The 16,443-nt window shown below is 37.8% G+C and overlaps 1 protein-coding gene across 27 annotated transcripts in view; it reads right to left on the bottom strand.

Moving 5' to 3' along the window:
- Positions 1-16,443, bottom strand: part of LOC129771300 (potassium voltage-gated channel subfamily KQT member 1) — a 1,095,885-nt gene that overhangs the window by 224,994 nt on the left and 854,448 nt on the right. For 17 of the 27 annotated variants that reach the window (XR_008742331.1, XM_055774796.1, XM_055774799.1 and 14 more), the window contains one exon: positions 9,445-9,501. The exons of the other annotated variants lie outside the window; for them this stretch is intronic. Coding sequence is in view for 16 of the 17 variants with exons in the window: in XM_055774796.1 (XP_055630771.1) it covers positions 9,445-9,501 (57 nt within the window). In the remaining variant the exon portion in view is untranslated. The remainder of the gene's footprint in view (positions 1-9,444; positions 9,502-16,443) is intronic. 27 annotated transcript variants of the gene reach the window in all.

The raw sequence follows: 16,443 nt of genomic DNA on the forward strand, positions 1-16,443 counted from the left end.
ACGTACAAACGGGTCATATAATCGCCCCCGTCTTGTATACCGAAGAGTTTTGCGGTTTCCCGGATCAAAAATCTTTGCTCCACACTCCATACGCCATACTAAGGCCTCTAACATACCCTTATGCAACTCCTTCAATGAGAAGTTCAATCGTCAATTTTTGACCGTCCGGATTTAAAATCATTTTCTGAATATGCTTTTTATTCCGGACATGGGTTTGTGAAACTCACATTGATTTTTGATTTTTGACATTTTTTTTGTTAACAGTTCTATGTTTGTACTATGTGTACTATGTACTATGTTTGACACTAAACTAAATTGATACAATAGTAACTATCAGTCACATTAATTCAACATGCACAAAATGTCATGGTTTTGGCATAATATTGCATGTAATGAAAAAGTGTCCGGATTAAAAAGCGTCCGCATTCAAATGCATCACTGTAATCGGACAAAAAAAAGTTTTACATAATCTTTTGCAACAAAAAAGTAATCGCCCAATTTGTTCGAAAACTACCATAAAATCCGCCTCTCGTTTGTCCTATTTTCACGTTTCTGTTGTTTTCTGTAGCGTTTGTTCCTCCCACACCAGGAATAAGGAAAAATAAAAACCGATCCTCAAAAGCCCTCTTTTATCCGCTCCTCGTGAGCAATCGTTTGTCATTATTGATAAGGTGGGCGGCAGCAGCGCACACGCGCTGGGTAGAAATGCAATCATTTCAACGTTTGCCAATCATCGCCGAATCAATTGCCAGGGGTTTGGATTGCGGTGTTTGATTGCAACAGGAGCGGATCGGGATCGGGAATGGCACACACAAAATCCACCCGACCCCGACCCTCTGTTATGAATACGCTTTCCCCCCAGGGAGGCGTGCTGCGTGTGTTCCGTTTTTTTGTGTTGGTTATTTTCGGAAAAGTCTCAGGAAATCGAATGCCAGTTCGACAGCTGGCGAACGTATCACCCCGCACACACACACACGCGCGCGTTGTGGCGCGTGGGATGGGGAAAAGGACAACAAACATCAAAAGGACGCTATATCGATGTGTAGCGAAGTGTAGTCGCCTTGTTGCTGGCTGCTGCCGACGAAGATGAAGTCTCCATAATCCAGGTCGTCGTGTTTGATAGAAACAGAACCAGCGATGGCGGTGCATTAGTCGCTTTGCAATATCAATGGAAAACAATCACTGCGTTCGGAATCAACCAAAGGAAAGCAGCTCGAAGCTCGTGAATGAACCGATCCTCGGTGCTGTCGCACCGCCAGGACCGGGGGGGTGGGTGGTCTACTGGGGGGGTAAACGTCGCTTAGTGGATTACATTCCTATCGATTGAAGTCAGAGCTGGTGACTCGCGTGACGGCGAAGGATTCGGATTGTATTTGCTCCGCTGTCGCGAGCTGAACGAGCACAACGCGTGGCGTAACACATGTGTTGCCTGTTTGGTTTACATGTTAATATGGTGATTTGAAATGACGCTAGGTGGATGTTCTCCGAAAACAAAACAGTGCAAATATATTATCGGTGAACGCGTGGCTGAAGCTCACAGGTACATAGGTAGTACCAGATGATGCTCATATTGATTGCGAAAGCAAATAATTCTGCAATCTACACGGGAATCAACCAAATTGGAAAATATTTTGAAAAACAACGCTTTTGAGCATATGTCTTCTCAACAACAAATGACACAAAAACATGACAACCTGGTCCTGTCGGATATTCATTTTCGGATGTTTAGTTAAACCTTCTTCACGGAGTTTATTTCAACAAAATACTTTGCGTTGACTTAACCTTTTGAAAGCTACCTAGCATGTCGAGTTGCCGCCGCTGTTTGAGGTTGACAACATTTTCTGTTAGACACGAATGAACTGCAAAATATAAAGCCTCTTAAAAACATAGAACCGAACCGAAAATTTTCGTTCAATTTTCGCTCACTTTTTTTCTGTGTTTTGGTAAAAAGATGCCAAATCATTTTTGACGTAGAACTACGTCTTTCAGGAAGGGTGCCAAATCGGAAAACAGGTCACGTTTTTATGAAATAAAGTTAACGTTAATAACTATTTTCACTGTGAACGAATTCTCATGATTTGCATACCAATCGAATCCGAAATTCTCTAAGATTTGTTTGAAATGCTATATTGTGTGCTAACTCTACCCGTATTTCGAATGCTTATAACTCGAACATTTCTTAACAGATCGGAAAGATGTTTGCATCAATTGATAGGAAGTATTCCTACGCTTCTATCACAATGATATTATTTTTCATGAGATGAACAATTGAATAACTGTAAAATGTCAAGCGTTATTTAAACGCCCTAAGTGCCAAGTTTTTATTGCCCGATTTACGGCTTCCCCAACACAGGCTTCAAGATCGATGTAACCTATGGAAATCCGCTCTGCAAATATACATGCAAGTTGGGGGTATTTTTGTTCCCACCGAGCTGTGTTTCCATAACACGGATTTCAAAATTAATGTGCCTGGGGGGATCCGCTTTGCAAATACATGCAAGTTGCAGGTATTTTTTGGTTTTGAGTACTTTTGTACTCGCTTGTCTTTGTGCAGACCGGAATATGTTTCGCTAAAACGTACTTTTACACTGAGAAGCCTGAGAAAATCGTCATTTCAGATACTAGAGGTGAATGAATTTTCGCGGTTCAAGAACTACGTAAACATGAGATGAGCAATAATTTCAGAGGGAAATGTAATATGCAATGATCGTTTGACAATTCTTCTGTTCACATGTTTTGGTAGTCCTAGACAACATATCAAATGTAAAAGGACTGATGTTGATAAACATCAAATTCATTTGTAACGAAGAATAAAATCTATTACAAAATTTCGATGCATTTTAAAACAATATTCGAAGTGGTTAATAAGTGGATTGCATAATATTAGGCTGTGTAAAACGTCCTGCGGTATTTTTTTTGAATTTTCATTTGTTCATAAAATTAGTTACATCTGTTTTATGTCAAATATGCGCCGTTTTGTTCGATGACTTGTTCCCAACGAGATGCCAACTTCATAATACCCCTGTTATAGAAGCTCGCTTCCTTATTGGCAAAAAACTCGGATAGCCAATTTTCACAGGCCTCTTTTGTGGCTAACTTCTGACTACCTAGCTCGTTCGCCATGGACAAAAACAGGTGGTAGTCACTTGGTGCAAGGTCCGGACTATACGGCGGATGCAAAAGAACCTCCCATCCGAGCTCCCGGAGCTTCTGGCGCGTCACCAAAGAAGTGTGTGGCCTGGCGTTGTCCTGATGGAAGACAATGCGGCCTTTGTTTATCAAAGATGGCCTCTTCTTCATGAGTGCTACCTTCAAGCGGTCCAGTTGTTGGCAGTACAGGTCCGAATTGAGCGTTTGGCCATAGGGAAGCAGCTCATAATAGATTATTCCTTGACAATCCCACCAACCACACAGCAGAACCTTCCTGGCCGTTAATGAGGGCTTGGCCACCGTCTGAGCAGCTTCAGCGGGCTTCGACCACGACCGTTTGCGCTTCACGTTGTCGTAAGTGACCCACTTTTTATCGCCAGTCACCATCCGCTTCAGAAACGGGTCGATTTTGTTGCGATTCAGCAGCGATTCATATGCGTCGATACGGTCAAAGATGTTTTTTTGCGTCAACGTGTGTGGCACCCATACATCGAGCTTCTTTGTGAATCCAAGCTTCTTCAAATGGTTAATAACGGTTTGATGACTTATTCCCAGCTCTTGGCCGATGCTACGGCTGCTACTATGCCGGTCTTTCTCGGCTAATTCAGCGATTTTGTCGCAATTTTCGACGACAGGCCTTCCGGAGCGTGGCGCATCTTCGACGACCTCTACACCAGAACGAAAACGTTGAAACCATCGTTGTGCGGTGGAAATAGAAACTGTATCGGGTCCATAATTTGCACAAATTTTATTGGCAGCTTGAGATGCATTTTTGCCTTTGTCATAGTAGTACTGTAGAATATGTCGGATTTTCTCTTTATTTTGCTCCATATTTGCGACACTGTAACTCACGAACGACTTAACCAAACAAAACACTGTCAAGGACTATATTATAGCAACGACTATATTATAGCTATATTATAAAATACCTTTCCAACAAGCTATAGTATGACTCGATACAATGAATACAACTAGAACTACGCGCTTACAACGACACCTCGCGGAAATACCGCAGGACTTTTTTGACAGCCTAATATTTTATTTTATATATATTATATTTAATTGCGTATTATATTTTAATTATGTTTAATTGCGTAGTTCTACGTCGGAAATATGCGGTCGTGTCCTAGATATAACCCCTTACAATTTTTTTGAGAAAATCTATGTAAATTTTGTGTTTACATGTGTTTACAAAAAATAAAAAATTTTCCATGAATCGATCAATACGTATGAGCAAATAGAAATGAAAGTTCGTTATACATTTGTGTTTTACTATACTTTCCTATTGATGACAATTAGTTTAGATGTTTGATGATCCCGAGTATAAAATATTATTTGAATTTATGGCAAACAGTAGATCTGGTGTACTATAAATGTTTTACTAAAATATACTAAATGTTTTTTTTGACGTGAGACTACGTCCAACAGGATATATGGGGGGTAAAATAAAAACCTAAACCTAAGAAATGAAATGAAAAGAAATGAAAAATTTGGAATTTCTATAATTTGAGCTTTCGGAAAGATCGGAAGATCGGAAAGATGTTTGCATCAACTGATAGGAAATATTTGAATTGTGAGTTAGAGCAGAAGTTATCCATAAAACACACATGTTCATATTGCTCATATTTTAGTTTTGCAGCGCAATGAAATAAAGATGTCGAAAATCAGTGACCTGCTTTCGATCTCTCCCTCGAATCGTAACATTCTTCAAAAAATCCATCATGGATAAGCGTTCGCAGTCCTCCAAAGGAAGGAACTACAAAATCTCACATTCTTGCGTGTCCTGTGAACGTCCGGTTTCGGCCAATGATTTTGTATGCTGCTGTAGGTGTAATGGAATGTGGCACATATTTTGTGCAGGTTTGAGCGGTCCGGTAAAGAACCGTGATTGGGTGTGTGCGAAATGTCTCCCTAATTCCACGAGATCGGTATCAGTGATAACCACATCATCCACCCGCAAGGCTAGAGTAGAGCTTCAGTTACGGTGACTTACAGAGCAACACGAGCTAGATGAGAAGATTCTCGATTTGGAATTAGAGAAGCAATATTTGGCAGACAAATACCAGTTACTGCAGCAATCTTTGCTTGAAGAGGAAGATGAACTCCACAGTGTTCGAACGCGAGCTACCAGGAAGGAGGCGTTGGAACGAGTGCATAAGATAGCAGAGTGGGTCGAGAGATCCCAAATTGAAAGAGAATCGGAAAAGATTTCTGCGAGAGCGACTACAGAAAAAAAACCAATCTCTTTCCGATGTTGTGAGTGATAAAGAAGATGAAGGTGCAGTAGGTGGGAGTAAAGAACAGAGAATACCCTCTCCACCCAAAACTCATCCGAGGGCGCCTAGGCATGAGCTCTGTTTTTGTGAATCGGTGAATATGGTGGAACTTCAAAATCAGCTTCGAAAAAAATCCTTTTTGAGATAAATGAATTTTGATTTTTAAAATAACTTTTTGTCAGCGAAATTTTTTTCCAAAAAATTTTTGGTATTTTTTTGTAAAAATTTAAACAATTTCCTACATTTCATCCTTTGTCATGAGTTTTGTAGGTATCATAGTTTCTAAGTTATAAATTTTTGTAAAAAATTAAGAAAAAAAATTTGGCTTTTTCCAAATAGTAGTCTAATTATTTTTCGAATATTTCAAATATGCAAAGTTGCTTAAATGACCCATGTCTTTACACCCACAATGTTTCACTGCTATCTGAGATGGTGCTGTCAACTCCTAATACGAGTTGTCATGAAGTCCGTCATCTCCATTGACGAGCGTAAACAGCTATACTGCAATTCCATGTAAAAAGGATCTACTGAAAAAACATAGTATTTTGCTCAAACCTTCTATACGTATTTCATTCCGGTTGATTTTTCGTGATTTTTGAGGTGCCCCTTAATATTGTTTTGACGTAGGACTACGTCTTTCATTTCTATACCGGGGTGTAAAATCAAAGTTTCGAAAACGAAAGCGCCGCGACCGGAGACCGAGATTTTGAGTGTGAATAGTTCCTAAACGACTGAACGAAATAGTATGATAAACACTTCATTCAAAAGATAAAATGTCTACGCGTTATATACTTGGTAATTTTTTATCCAAAAACTTGTTTCAATAGCCTTAAAATTGCTTTCAAAACAGGCTATTGAAATCACCAATCGGTATATAAGCGAGCGCCGCTCGGAAATCCACTCAGTTGTGATTGCGCAACGATTGAGGTACGATCGCTGGAATGAATGGACGTTTCCCTAGCACAGATTTCAAAAACATGGAGCCTAGGGAGATCGGCATTGCAAAATGGATGCAAATTGCGGGTACTTTTGTGCTCGCTTGCATTATTGCGAACCGGAATGTTGTTTTCCAAATACAGATTCCGAAACCAAGAAGTTGGGAACATTGACATTGCAGATATATGGAAGTTGGCAGTACTTTTACGCCTCCATGCATTTTTACACTCCGAAATTCATTTGCTAACACGGTATACAAAAGCGGGTACAAATACAACGCTTTGGCTCGGTTATTCAAGACTGATTGATTAGGCAACATGTTGATAACTATTTGCCTTTTTTTATTCTTTATTATAGAGACTTTCAGTCGTAGGCTGGTTCATCTCTTTATAACTATTTGCTGCGATAAATACTACCATAATGCATGAATTGACCTAAATTGAGATTTGTTTGCAATTGAATTCGTAAATTGTTTCATTCATTCACTAGTTTAATCATTACACGCAAAAGATAGCTCTGCGCAGGGGAGGCGATCTGGCGTAGTGGTAACATCCATGCCTCTCACGCTAAAGGTCACGAGTTCAATTCTCACTCCCGACATTCTTCCAAAAATGGAAGTAAAAGTGACGAACCAGCCAAATGAGTTGAAAGTCACTATAATACAGATAAAAAAAAAAAAAAAAAGCTCTGCGCAGCGGCGATATCGTACCCAACGAGGAACATCCGAGATGCGATTATTGCTAATTTAATTGAATAAACACAAATGATTACTAAGCCAACGGCAGTCCTACGTCAACCTTGCGGTTATATCATAGGTATAACCCATCCATAGTTTTTCTGAAAGTTTTCTGAAATATCAAATTTTTAGGAATACTCTTTTGAGATGATGCTGTATCCTTTTAAAAAAATCATGCGTATCCATAATGGCAGTGTCTATATATTGAATCAATGGAGACGCATTGTTTTTTCGTGTGAACAACACATAACATTTAGAAAGCAAGTCCCCCAAAAATGAAGAAATGAACGTTCGTAAAATTTTGACATTTCAGGTAAGAAAGCCTGAACTTCCCGAAAGAAAATTAAAAAGTTGGGGTCAGTTTGGGTTGGACACCTCAAAAATCACGAAAAACAAACATTTAAAGTTTTCGCTTGAAAATATACCTTTAAGGTGCAGTATATTAATGTTTTCTCATTTGCATTCAATAAATCGTAAATTAGTCAAGCGGTTCAAAAGCTACAAATTATCAAAAATGAGCGAATTGATGAAAAACTAAAATTTCCTAGATTATTCAGTTCAGAATAATGGACCCTAACGGTTTAAGTAGAATCCAAGTATTTTTTCCTAGTAGATCTCTTCTCCATAGAATTGCTGTATATCTTTATGACAGTACACATGATTTATTGTCACGATTACACATGTATAAAATGTCACACATGTATAAAATGTCACGATTTCCAAAAAGTACAAAAATATGTGATTTTGAATAACTAAAGAAGATAATGTATATTACATTTTATGCTTCAATCAGTACTTACATCTATCAACTCAACCCAACTAATCTTAAAATCGGGATCTATTCGAGTCTCTTGTGAACTGACCCAACAGTTACATTTATCCATTAACAGCAGAGGCAATACTTATTTGTTTATGAAAAAATATTTATTTCCGCTCGGCTTTCAGGTAGTTCAATGAATTCAAATGAGGGCTCTGAAATCTTGTTTATTGTTTATAGTTTCAAACTTGCTCAATATAATTTACGTATGTGAGGTACACTCAGATTTACTCGTTCTGGCAACGATTTACAGTTGTAAATTATGATCTGTTTTCTCCCGTAGAGGTAACTCTCAAACCGGTTCATTACACATCCTGGAACACAATAACTGGAACGGCTTTTATTTGTATTTAATGAATATGATTTTAAGCCAAAATCACAAGCAGACGTTTTCCCAACAGTGTCAACCATGCAATCATGTGTCATATATGCTCTTCGTTATTTATTTGTTTATTGCACAAGGTTAATCAACATGGCTTACGCAAAACAAAGCAACATATTGAAGGTTTAAAAAAAAGTCTCGTTAATCGTAAACAACAAGCGAAACCATGTACTGCATGGAAATAGTATCGATTTCCCACTAGAGAACAGAATCACAAACCATTCACACAAAAAATGTTCCCAACATAACATCCCACGTCGACGTTGATGTAGCTGTTTCGGACAGAACGACCGACCATATGGCGGCTGCCATTGTTACAGTCCCCAATAAAAACCCATTACCAGCTGGGCAAAGCAATCCGATTGGCATATTTCATCGTGAATGGGCCAGCCATGTGTCGGAATATGATATGTGACTCAATCTGGATCCAGCGGCGAGTGAATATTGATTCATTTTTTTTTTTGTAGTTCTGAGTTACGTTTCCCCGGGGCTTTTAGTTGCAAGGTACACTGGCAGCGATTTGTCAACGAGAAATATCAATACTGCCACCGCAGAAGCATTGGAACTTGGCTCGGGGGCTCCTTTTCACGTTTGAATACGTAACAAATATGAGCAAACACACATGCATATTTATTTAAGATTTAGCGGGGCGTTAAAATTTCAAGAAGTCATCAGATTTACGATATGCACTTGTCAACAACAAAGGACACAACAAACTACACGTACCGAAGGATGCAAAAGTACCGACACAATCCACATAGGAACTAGCTAGCCAACAGCATTCACGGCATTAACGAGAAGAAACATTATCTGCCGGTGAGTATTATGTGGTACAAAAGAGCACCTTCTTCCAACCACAGAATATCTCCGACAAACACTATGAAGTCAGATGTAGATACAAATAAAAACAATAAACTGCAAAACTCTACGTACTTTCACAACAACCGCGATAACAGAGCCAGAGAATGAAAATGCGCACATTAAAAATAAATAAAGAAGACAAACAAACAGCGAAACGGCGAAAAGTACGAATTTTCACAAGCAAATCCGAGTTCGAGCACATATGCCGAGAATGTGTATCATATTGTCAAAATTAGAAAGAGAGAGAGAGAGAGAAGGGAGGAGGAGGTTATGATACAACACCAACCTTTCCGTGGCACTTGGGCACCGTTTTGCCAGGAGGTATATTTTTTGACCACGAAAGCTTTCACAACGATAAAGATACGGATTGTTGGAATGAGTCGTCCATTAAGAAGTAACAATTCTTTTATTGGTGGGATTTTTGCATGCGAGTTTGGTTGGAGGAAGAGAGAGAGAGAGAGAGAGAGAGAGAGAGAGAGAGAGAGAGAGAGAGAGATAGAAAAGAGAGATAGGAAAACAACGGGGGAGGTGAGTAAAACATTCAAATTTTCATTGTTTGGTTTATGGTTGAGCGATAATAAAAAAGGGGACAGTGTAAATAGAGCATAGTGTAGCAAGGTGTGATTGACAAGTCAACTATTGTATTATGGTGTATGTTAAAGTGGTTCTGGAGACGAATTGAGAGCAGATAGTAGTTCGTGAGCTAGTTACAGAATTATAGTAACACATTTTAGAGATAAATATTAAAAAAATCAAAAGTCATAATAAAATAATATGATAATATGTTGATTGAATATTCTTTAGAGGTACTCCTTAGTTGGTTTCTATAATCGTTTTTTTATTAAAAACGATACGTGTTCGAATGTTAAATTTTCTGAACACTTTGTATATTCTACGCGCTCGATAGATGGAAAATCATTTTTACAAAATCTAAGAATGAAACTATTGTGAAGACGAGTTTCATGAGATTGCACATCTCATGTTTACGTAGTTCTCGAACTGCGAAAGTTCATTCACCTCAGTTTAAAAGTACGTTTTAGGGAAACACATTCCGGTCTGCGAATGTGTACAAAAGCACTCACCATCAAAAATATACCCCCGACTTGCATACATATTTGCAAAGCGGTTTTCCACAGGTACATCCATTTTAAAGTCTGTGTTGGGGAAACCGTAAATCGGGCCAATCAAAACTTGGCAGTTAGGGTTAGCACACAATTCGGCAGAACAAATGTATGGGAAAAAAGAAAGTTCTTCCATTTTTCATGAATTTAAACCATTTAGAGATTAACGAATTGTAACGTATAGCATATTAAACAAATCCTAGAGAATTTCCGATTTGATTTTCATGCAAATCATGAGAATTCGTTCACAGTGAAAACAGTTATTAACGTTAACTTTAGTTCATGAAAACGTTACCTGTTTTCTAATTTGGCACCCTTCCTAAAAGACGTAGACGTTCTGAAAGACGTGCTACGTCAATAAAAAAAGTATAACAGAACACGTGCACACCTGTCAGCGAATGCCTGATAACAATGAGATTTATATTCAGCAAAGGTATTGCAGATCACTCTCTTCCTCATAGAACGATGTTCTTAAGCATAATCTTTCGGAAGAACACAAAAAAGCTTATGGTTTGCTCCCAGTGTTTCAAAAAACATCATCCAGTTCAATTGTCCCATGTTGATATTCTAGGCATAACTGTCCCACCATGAATTTTTAAGCCCCTAACCAAGATTGATCAAGTGAGGGAATCTCTCACATTTCATCAAACAATAGTTTTCTGCTAATAAAAAAACGCAGTGTATTGCTAAACTGAAATGCTTAAGGTTTTTGGTATACAAATATGTTAGAAAACTTTGATCAGTTTATCAGTAGTTGTAGCGTGCTTCATATGAATAGAGAGCAAATGAGGTCCAGGTTACTTTTTTGTTTTTGTTTTCTAGACAGATCTTATGCATTTTCTGTTTACGACAATAGACGGATTTCATGCAATACTGCAGTATAACATAAAAGGTCTTACATATATTATGGTATAGTATAGACTATAGAGCACTTCCACACCCAATCGACCAAAAAACGTCAAATGATGACCCGACCCTCTCCTATTCTTTTGAAACTCGATTCTTATGATGGAAGCTACCAAAAATCACAAGTTTCGTTATCATATGACCAATTAAAATTACGACTGATTTATTAGAAGGGCGTGTTCAAAATCATTGATCTTTCTTTAAAAAAATCGTAACTCAAAATGCAAATGCCTGACTAAAACTTGATGTTTGACAAAGTTGTCGGGAAAGATATTAACTATTAAAGAAAAATAACATTTTAAATGCACTGTAGAAAAAACATACTCCGAAATTGAAGTTGATATTAGAAACTTTTATGTTTCAAAACACCCTACCTTCGAAATTTTTTTTTTTTGTATATTTTCATTGGAAAACTTTTCTAGTTTAGCAAAGTTTGATGTATAGTGGTGCCGTGTCGCACTCATCAAAATGGAAATATGAATTCGTGAAAAAAATTTCAATACTTTGTGAAATCATTATCATTTGAGAAAATTATCATGGAAATTAGAATCTACATGCGACATAACCCCCGCAAACATTCGCATGATATCAGAATAATTTGTATGTGTGGGTGAGATACAGAACCATTGCATTACTCATTTTCGCTATTGCTTTATATATTTTGTTGTATTTGTGAATGAATAGTGAATGATTAGAATTAATTGTATTGCTGACTATCCAAGCGAACTAACAGTAACCATTCCAAACTACGGTGCTATTTTGCGTGTCAAAAATTGTTATCTCATTATTTTGCTAATAATTGTTATCGTAAAAGTGTCGAAATATACAGAAGAAATATTGTATGTCACGTTTCTCAACAAAACTATATAAATCGACTCATTGTTCACTAACTATTCATAAAGGGTCTCTGGACCCGCTGTGGTAGGGATAGGTATACATGAAACATCGATAGGTTTAGTGTTAATTTCAGTTTTTAAGTCAGATTTTTCAATTTTTTTCCTAAATAGTTAATTGAATTTCCAACAACTTAGTCAAACATCATATTTTAATCAGAAATCTGGATTTAGAGTTACCAGTTTTTAAAGAAAAAGATCAATAATTATTTTTAAAATCAGTACTGGTGCTAAGGCCACAAGCATTGCGTTGATAAAAGAAATCCTTAAGCCTTTTTTTTATTTATTCGTTTATTTCTACTGGTTCAATTACTTAAGTTTAAAGGAGCCGAATTCTTAAATATATTTTTAAAAACTATATATATATATATATATATATATATATATATATATATATATATAAATAAATAAATTTCTTAAATCTTTGGTTAGTATCCTTAAGCGTTAATTTGGAAAATTGGAAAACTTCAAATTGTAGCTTCGGGGTGAAATTGATCAATCTATGTTTTTCAGGATTTTCTAGTGTAATATGCACAAATATGTATAGAAAATCAATTATTTCTTCGCCTACGTTCATTTAAATGATAATTCAAGGGTTTGAGGATACAAAAACCTGATTGAGTCCACTTATAGGTGTGGTCATGTCTTTCCATAACTCGAATCAAACATTGATCTGCAGGTCATCCGGAGACCATTCGGGTCATCCTAATGTGGCCAAAAACCATTGAAATGCTCACCAATGAGCTATTTTTGACAAACCAAGACGTTCGATATGTCGCATGATGCGATTCGGTTCTGGTCATTCGTGGTGCTTTTTTTTGCAAAATAGTTTTTTCTTTCTTGATTGAATAGTAATTACAAGTATTTGATTACTTTTTCAACTCATCAAGTATCGGCTAGAAGTGAATTAATATGTTTAGCGTCTATAAATATTGCTTTGATGTGTTGAAAACATGTTTCTTTGCCATAATAAAAAATGGAATCGAAAATGCTATTCAGAAAAATATTAATTTTCATGCAATTTAATAAGTGGTTCGTTGAGAACCATTGACAAAAAGAAGCTTCAGATGGTTATTGAACATGTCAGATTAAAAAAAGCAGTAAAACACATTCAATTGCACAATACCTCTGAAAATTTATGTCTGTTTCAGTAATACGTTTGATCAATTTCAATCCGGTGATCAATTCGTCCCCGGATGACGGTAATAAAAATACGAGAGGGTCGGATCAGCGGTCGGCTGATTCGGCGTGGAATTGTTCTTTATGCGTCTTGAAAATTATGTGCAGAATGTTTGGTAAAGTTCAACAAGCTAGAGTCCATGATGAACCCCAGATCTCTGAGTATTTATATTGGTGCTGCCGTGTTTGACTTTTGCCGCCATTGTATTCAGGACAAAAGTTACGGATTCTGATGAGTTTGTAGAAGTTGAACGGTCCTCGTAAAAGCAATGTTTTTTCAATGTTATTCAGTGTTTTATTTTTCAAATACTTTTTAGTGTACTATTGATTCAAATAATTTTGGAATAAAAGCGATAATATTAATTCCAGGGTAATTTTAAAAACAGGATTCAAAAAAAGTTGTTTCCCAATTTCTGTGGCGGAAAGGGGTGAGCTATTTAACCAGATTTTTTATGAATGCATAAATCATCATTTCATTGTATACGTATTTAAATTTTGCAAAGATTTTTTTCAAAAAAGTTTTTTGAACGTGATTTGCCTTCATATTCGATTATTTTATTCTTCTTTTCGTATGTGTATTTAACGACCAAAAGTAGTTCTTCGAAAATATTATGATATTCTAGCAAATTTCGAAGACTTTTGTTTATTTTTGTTTATCTTGTTTCCGGTTTTTGTATTTCTTATTTGAGCGTTTAACCGAATAAGAAATTTGATGGTTAAATAACTCCGCCTTCTTCTCTTCGGCACACATTTTGATATCAAGTTATTATTTAATTTTGTGAACTTTATGGACGAATAAGTTGACATTTTCTTCGCTATTGGGTATAGTTTGCCATTCTATTGCTTGCTATATTTTATTGTCTCTTTGCCATACAAATTAAATACAAATTTCTACATTACTCGAGAATTAATCAAGCAAATGGAACCGAATTAGGTATATGGAGGTTTTAGGGTGCAATAAATGTTTCAATGGTGGTTAGATACTCCTCTCCCTTCTCTTAGGGGGGGCTGCCATAAAAATGAAAAACACATTTCTTCGTAACTCGAAATCTAATCAAGCAAATGGAGCCAAATTTGGCATTTGAAGATTTTAGGGGGCACGAAACGTTCCTATGGTGAATGGATACTCCTCCCCCCTCTCTAATGGGAGAAGAGGAGAGGGGTCTGTCTTTTTTTTATCATATTTTCTGTGTCAAACTTTTATTCCATGTAACGGAGAAACATGTTATTTGCAAGTGTTTGAAAAATTTTGAACGAGAATTGTGTCTGAAAATAATCTGATACACCCAGGTTTTTTTACGCGGGGGATACGTACCTCGTAAAAAAACGCGTTAATTGGAAAATCCGCGTTAATTCGAAAATCCGCGTAAAAAAACCGCGTTAATTCGAAAATCCGCGTAAAAAAAACCGCGTTAATTGGAAAATCCGCGTAAAAAAAACCTTGTAAAAAAACCACGCGAAAAATACCGCGTAAAAAAAACCTGGGTGTATTATAATGATGAGTTTTGGTAGAAGTACCAGGAATTTTTAGTAAAAGGTAAATTCAACGGGGTCGATTAGAAAATCAATCAATGAACAGTTCGGTGATTGGACTCATGAAGTTGCGCTTAGTAAGAAAACGTGAATGTTTGAAGGTATTGATTTTTTTTATTGCTGTTGATAACAAAAACCAAATTTTGGGCGGGACGAAATTTGCCGGGTCAGCTAGTATCATATATTTTAAGATACGAGAAAAAAATCTTTGTACAGCGCAATGCTCTAAATATACCGACAAAATTTAGACATATGAAAAACAAAATTTAAAAAAAATATTAGAGCAGTAACGGGTCTCTAAATTCAAAATAAACTAAAAATTCCAAAAGGAAAAAAAACATGTTTTTTTCGTGCAATCCTCTTAAAAATTCAAGAAAAAATTACGCTACATGTGGAAAAATGCGTAAAAATATTTTTTTGTACCGCAAAAAACACTCTAAAAATTCTGAAAAAAAGCACATATACCTTAAATAGACGTAGGAAAAAAAATGAATACAAATTAGAGTAGTACTGAATCTCAAAATAAAAAAAAAATTAGAAAAATTTAAAAAAAATTAAAAGATTAATTTAAATTTGGTTCTCAAATGGGGATCAACATAGGGTAGGAGCCTGCCTGTTGGTCTCAAATGTTCCTATCTCACGCCTCCACGAAGATCATATGACGACATTTTTAGATCGGGCGTGAACTGGAAACACACACCTGGTCTTGGCTCCGAGAACGGGTGTCGAAAGTGGCTAAGTGAGGGGGTGCGAGCGAGTCAGAGCGCTATATCTCTCCCGGGGAAGGCCTCCCGGGTCATGGAGGCCTTGCCAACCCGCTGTCTCCCGGGCAAAGGAGATACACCCAGAAAATGGAGCTACGTTCACGAAGAGTAATTAGAATGCGATCACCCGAGGAGGGTCCCCGAACTGGAGCTGGTCCTGGAACGGGCGTAAGAGCGAGCGGCCAGCGGCTGGAGGGCGATGTGCAAGAGCGGGCCACCAGCCGGGTTCAACCCGAAGAGCTACCGCCACACGGAAACAGCAGCCATCGACATCACCCAAGAAACGCTGCGCCTACGAGACGTGTTGCGACTGCCAGACGACAGTCGTCCACACTTGTGGATACTACTAGGCGCCGGATCATGTGGACACACGAAATGAATGAATTCGTGATCCGCGCCTATTACATCTGCACTGCTTTGGAGACGGACATGAGCGGTCGCCCTCGAATACTAACAATGTTCGAGGAAGCGTATCCAGAGTTCGTCGGGAGGCTTGATCAGAACGCGATGAACGCGAGGCGTAGAGCGATAGTACGCAACAACATGCTCTCCCAAACGCAAATCGACGAGATCAAGCAGCAGGTGCAGAGAGAAATAAGCTCCAGGAACAACAGAGCAAGCGATGTGTCGAGACGAAGTTCAGTACGGCTGAGCAATTCATTCGCGAGTGGGGCACGCGAATCAGCACCAGTGGAGGCCACAGTACAACAATCCCCTGAGCCGGAAGACCCACAGCCAGATCAACAACTACTACGCGATCTGGTCTTCCACTACGACGAGGCGATCTCACAGTTCCGCGACACAGACCCATTGTCGCGCCCCAGGATCCCGAAGTTGCAGCATTCCCGCAGGCTGACAAGTGCAGTAAAGCTCATGAACGAGCACGTTC

This window comes from Toxorhynchites rutilus, chromosome 2, assembly GCF_029784135.1.
Source record: "Toxorhynchites rutilus septentrionalis strain SRP chromosome 2, ASM2978413v1, whole genome shotgun sequence".
Lineage (NCBI taxonomy): Eukaryota > Metazoa > Arthropoda > Insecta > Diptera > Culicidae > Toxorhynchites > Toxorhynchites rutilus.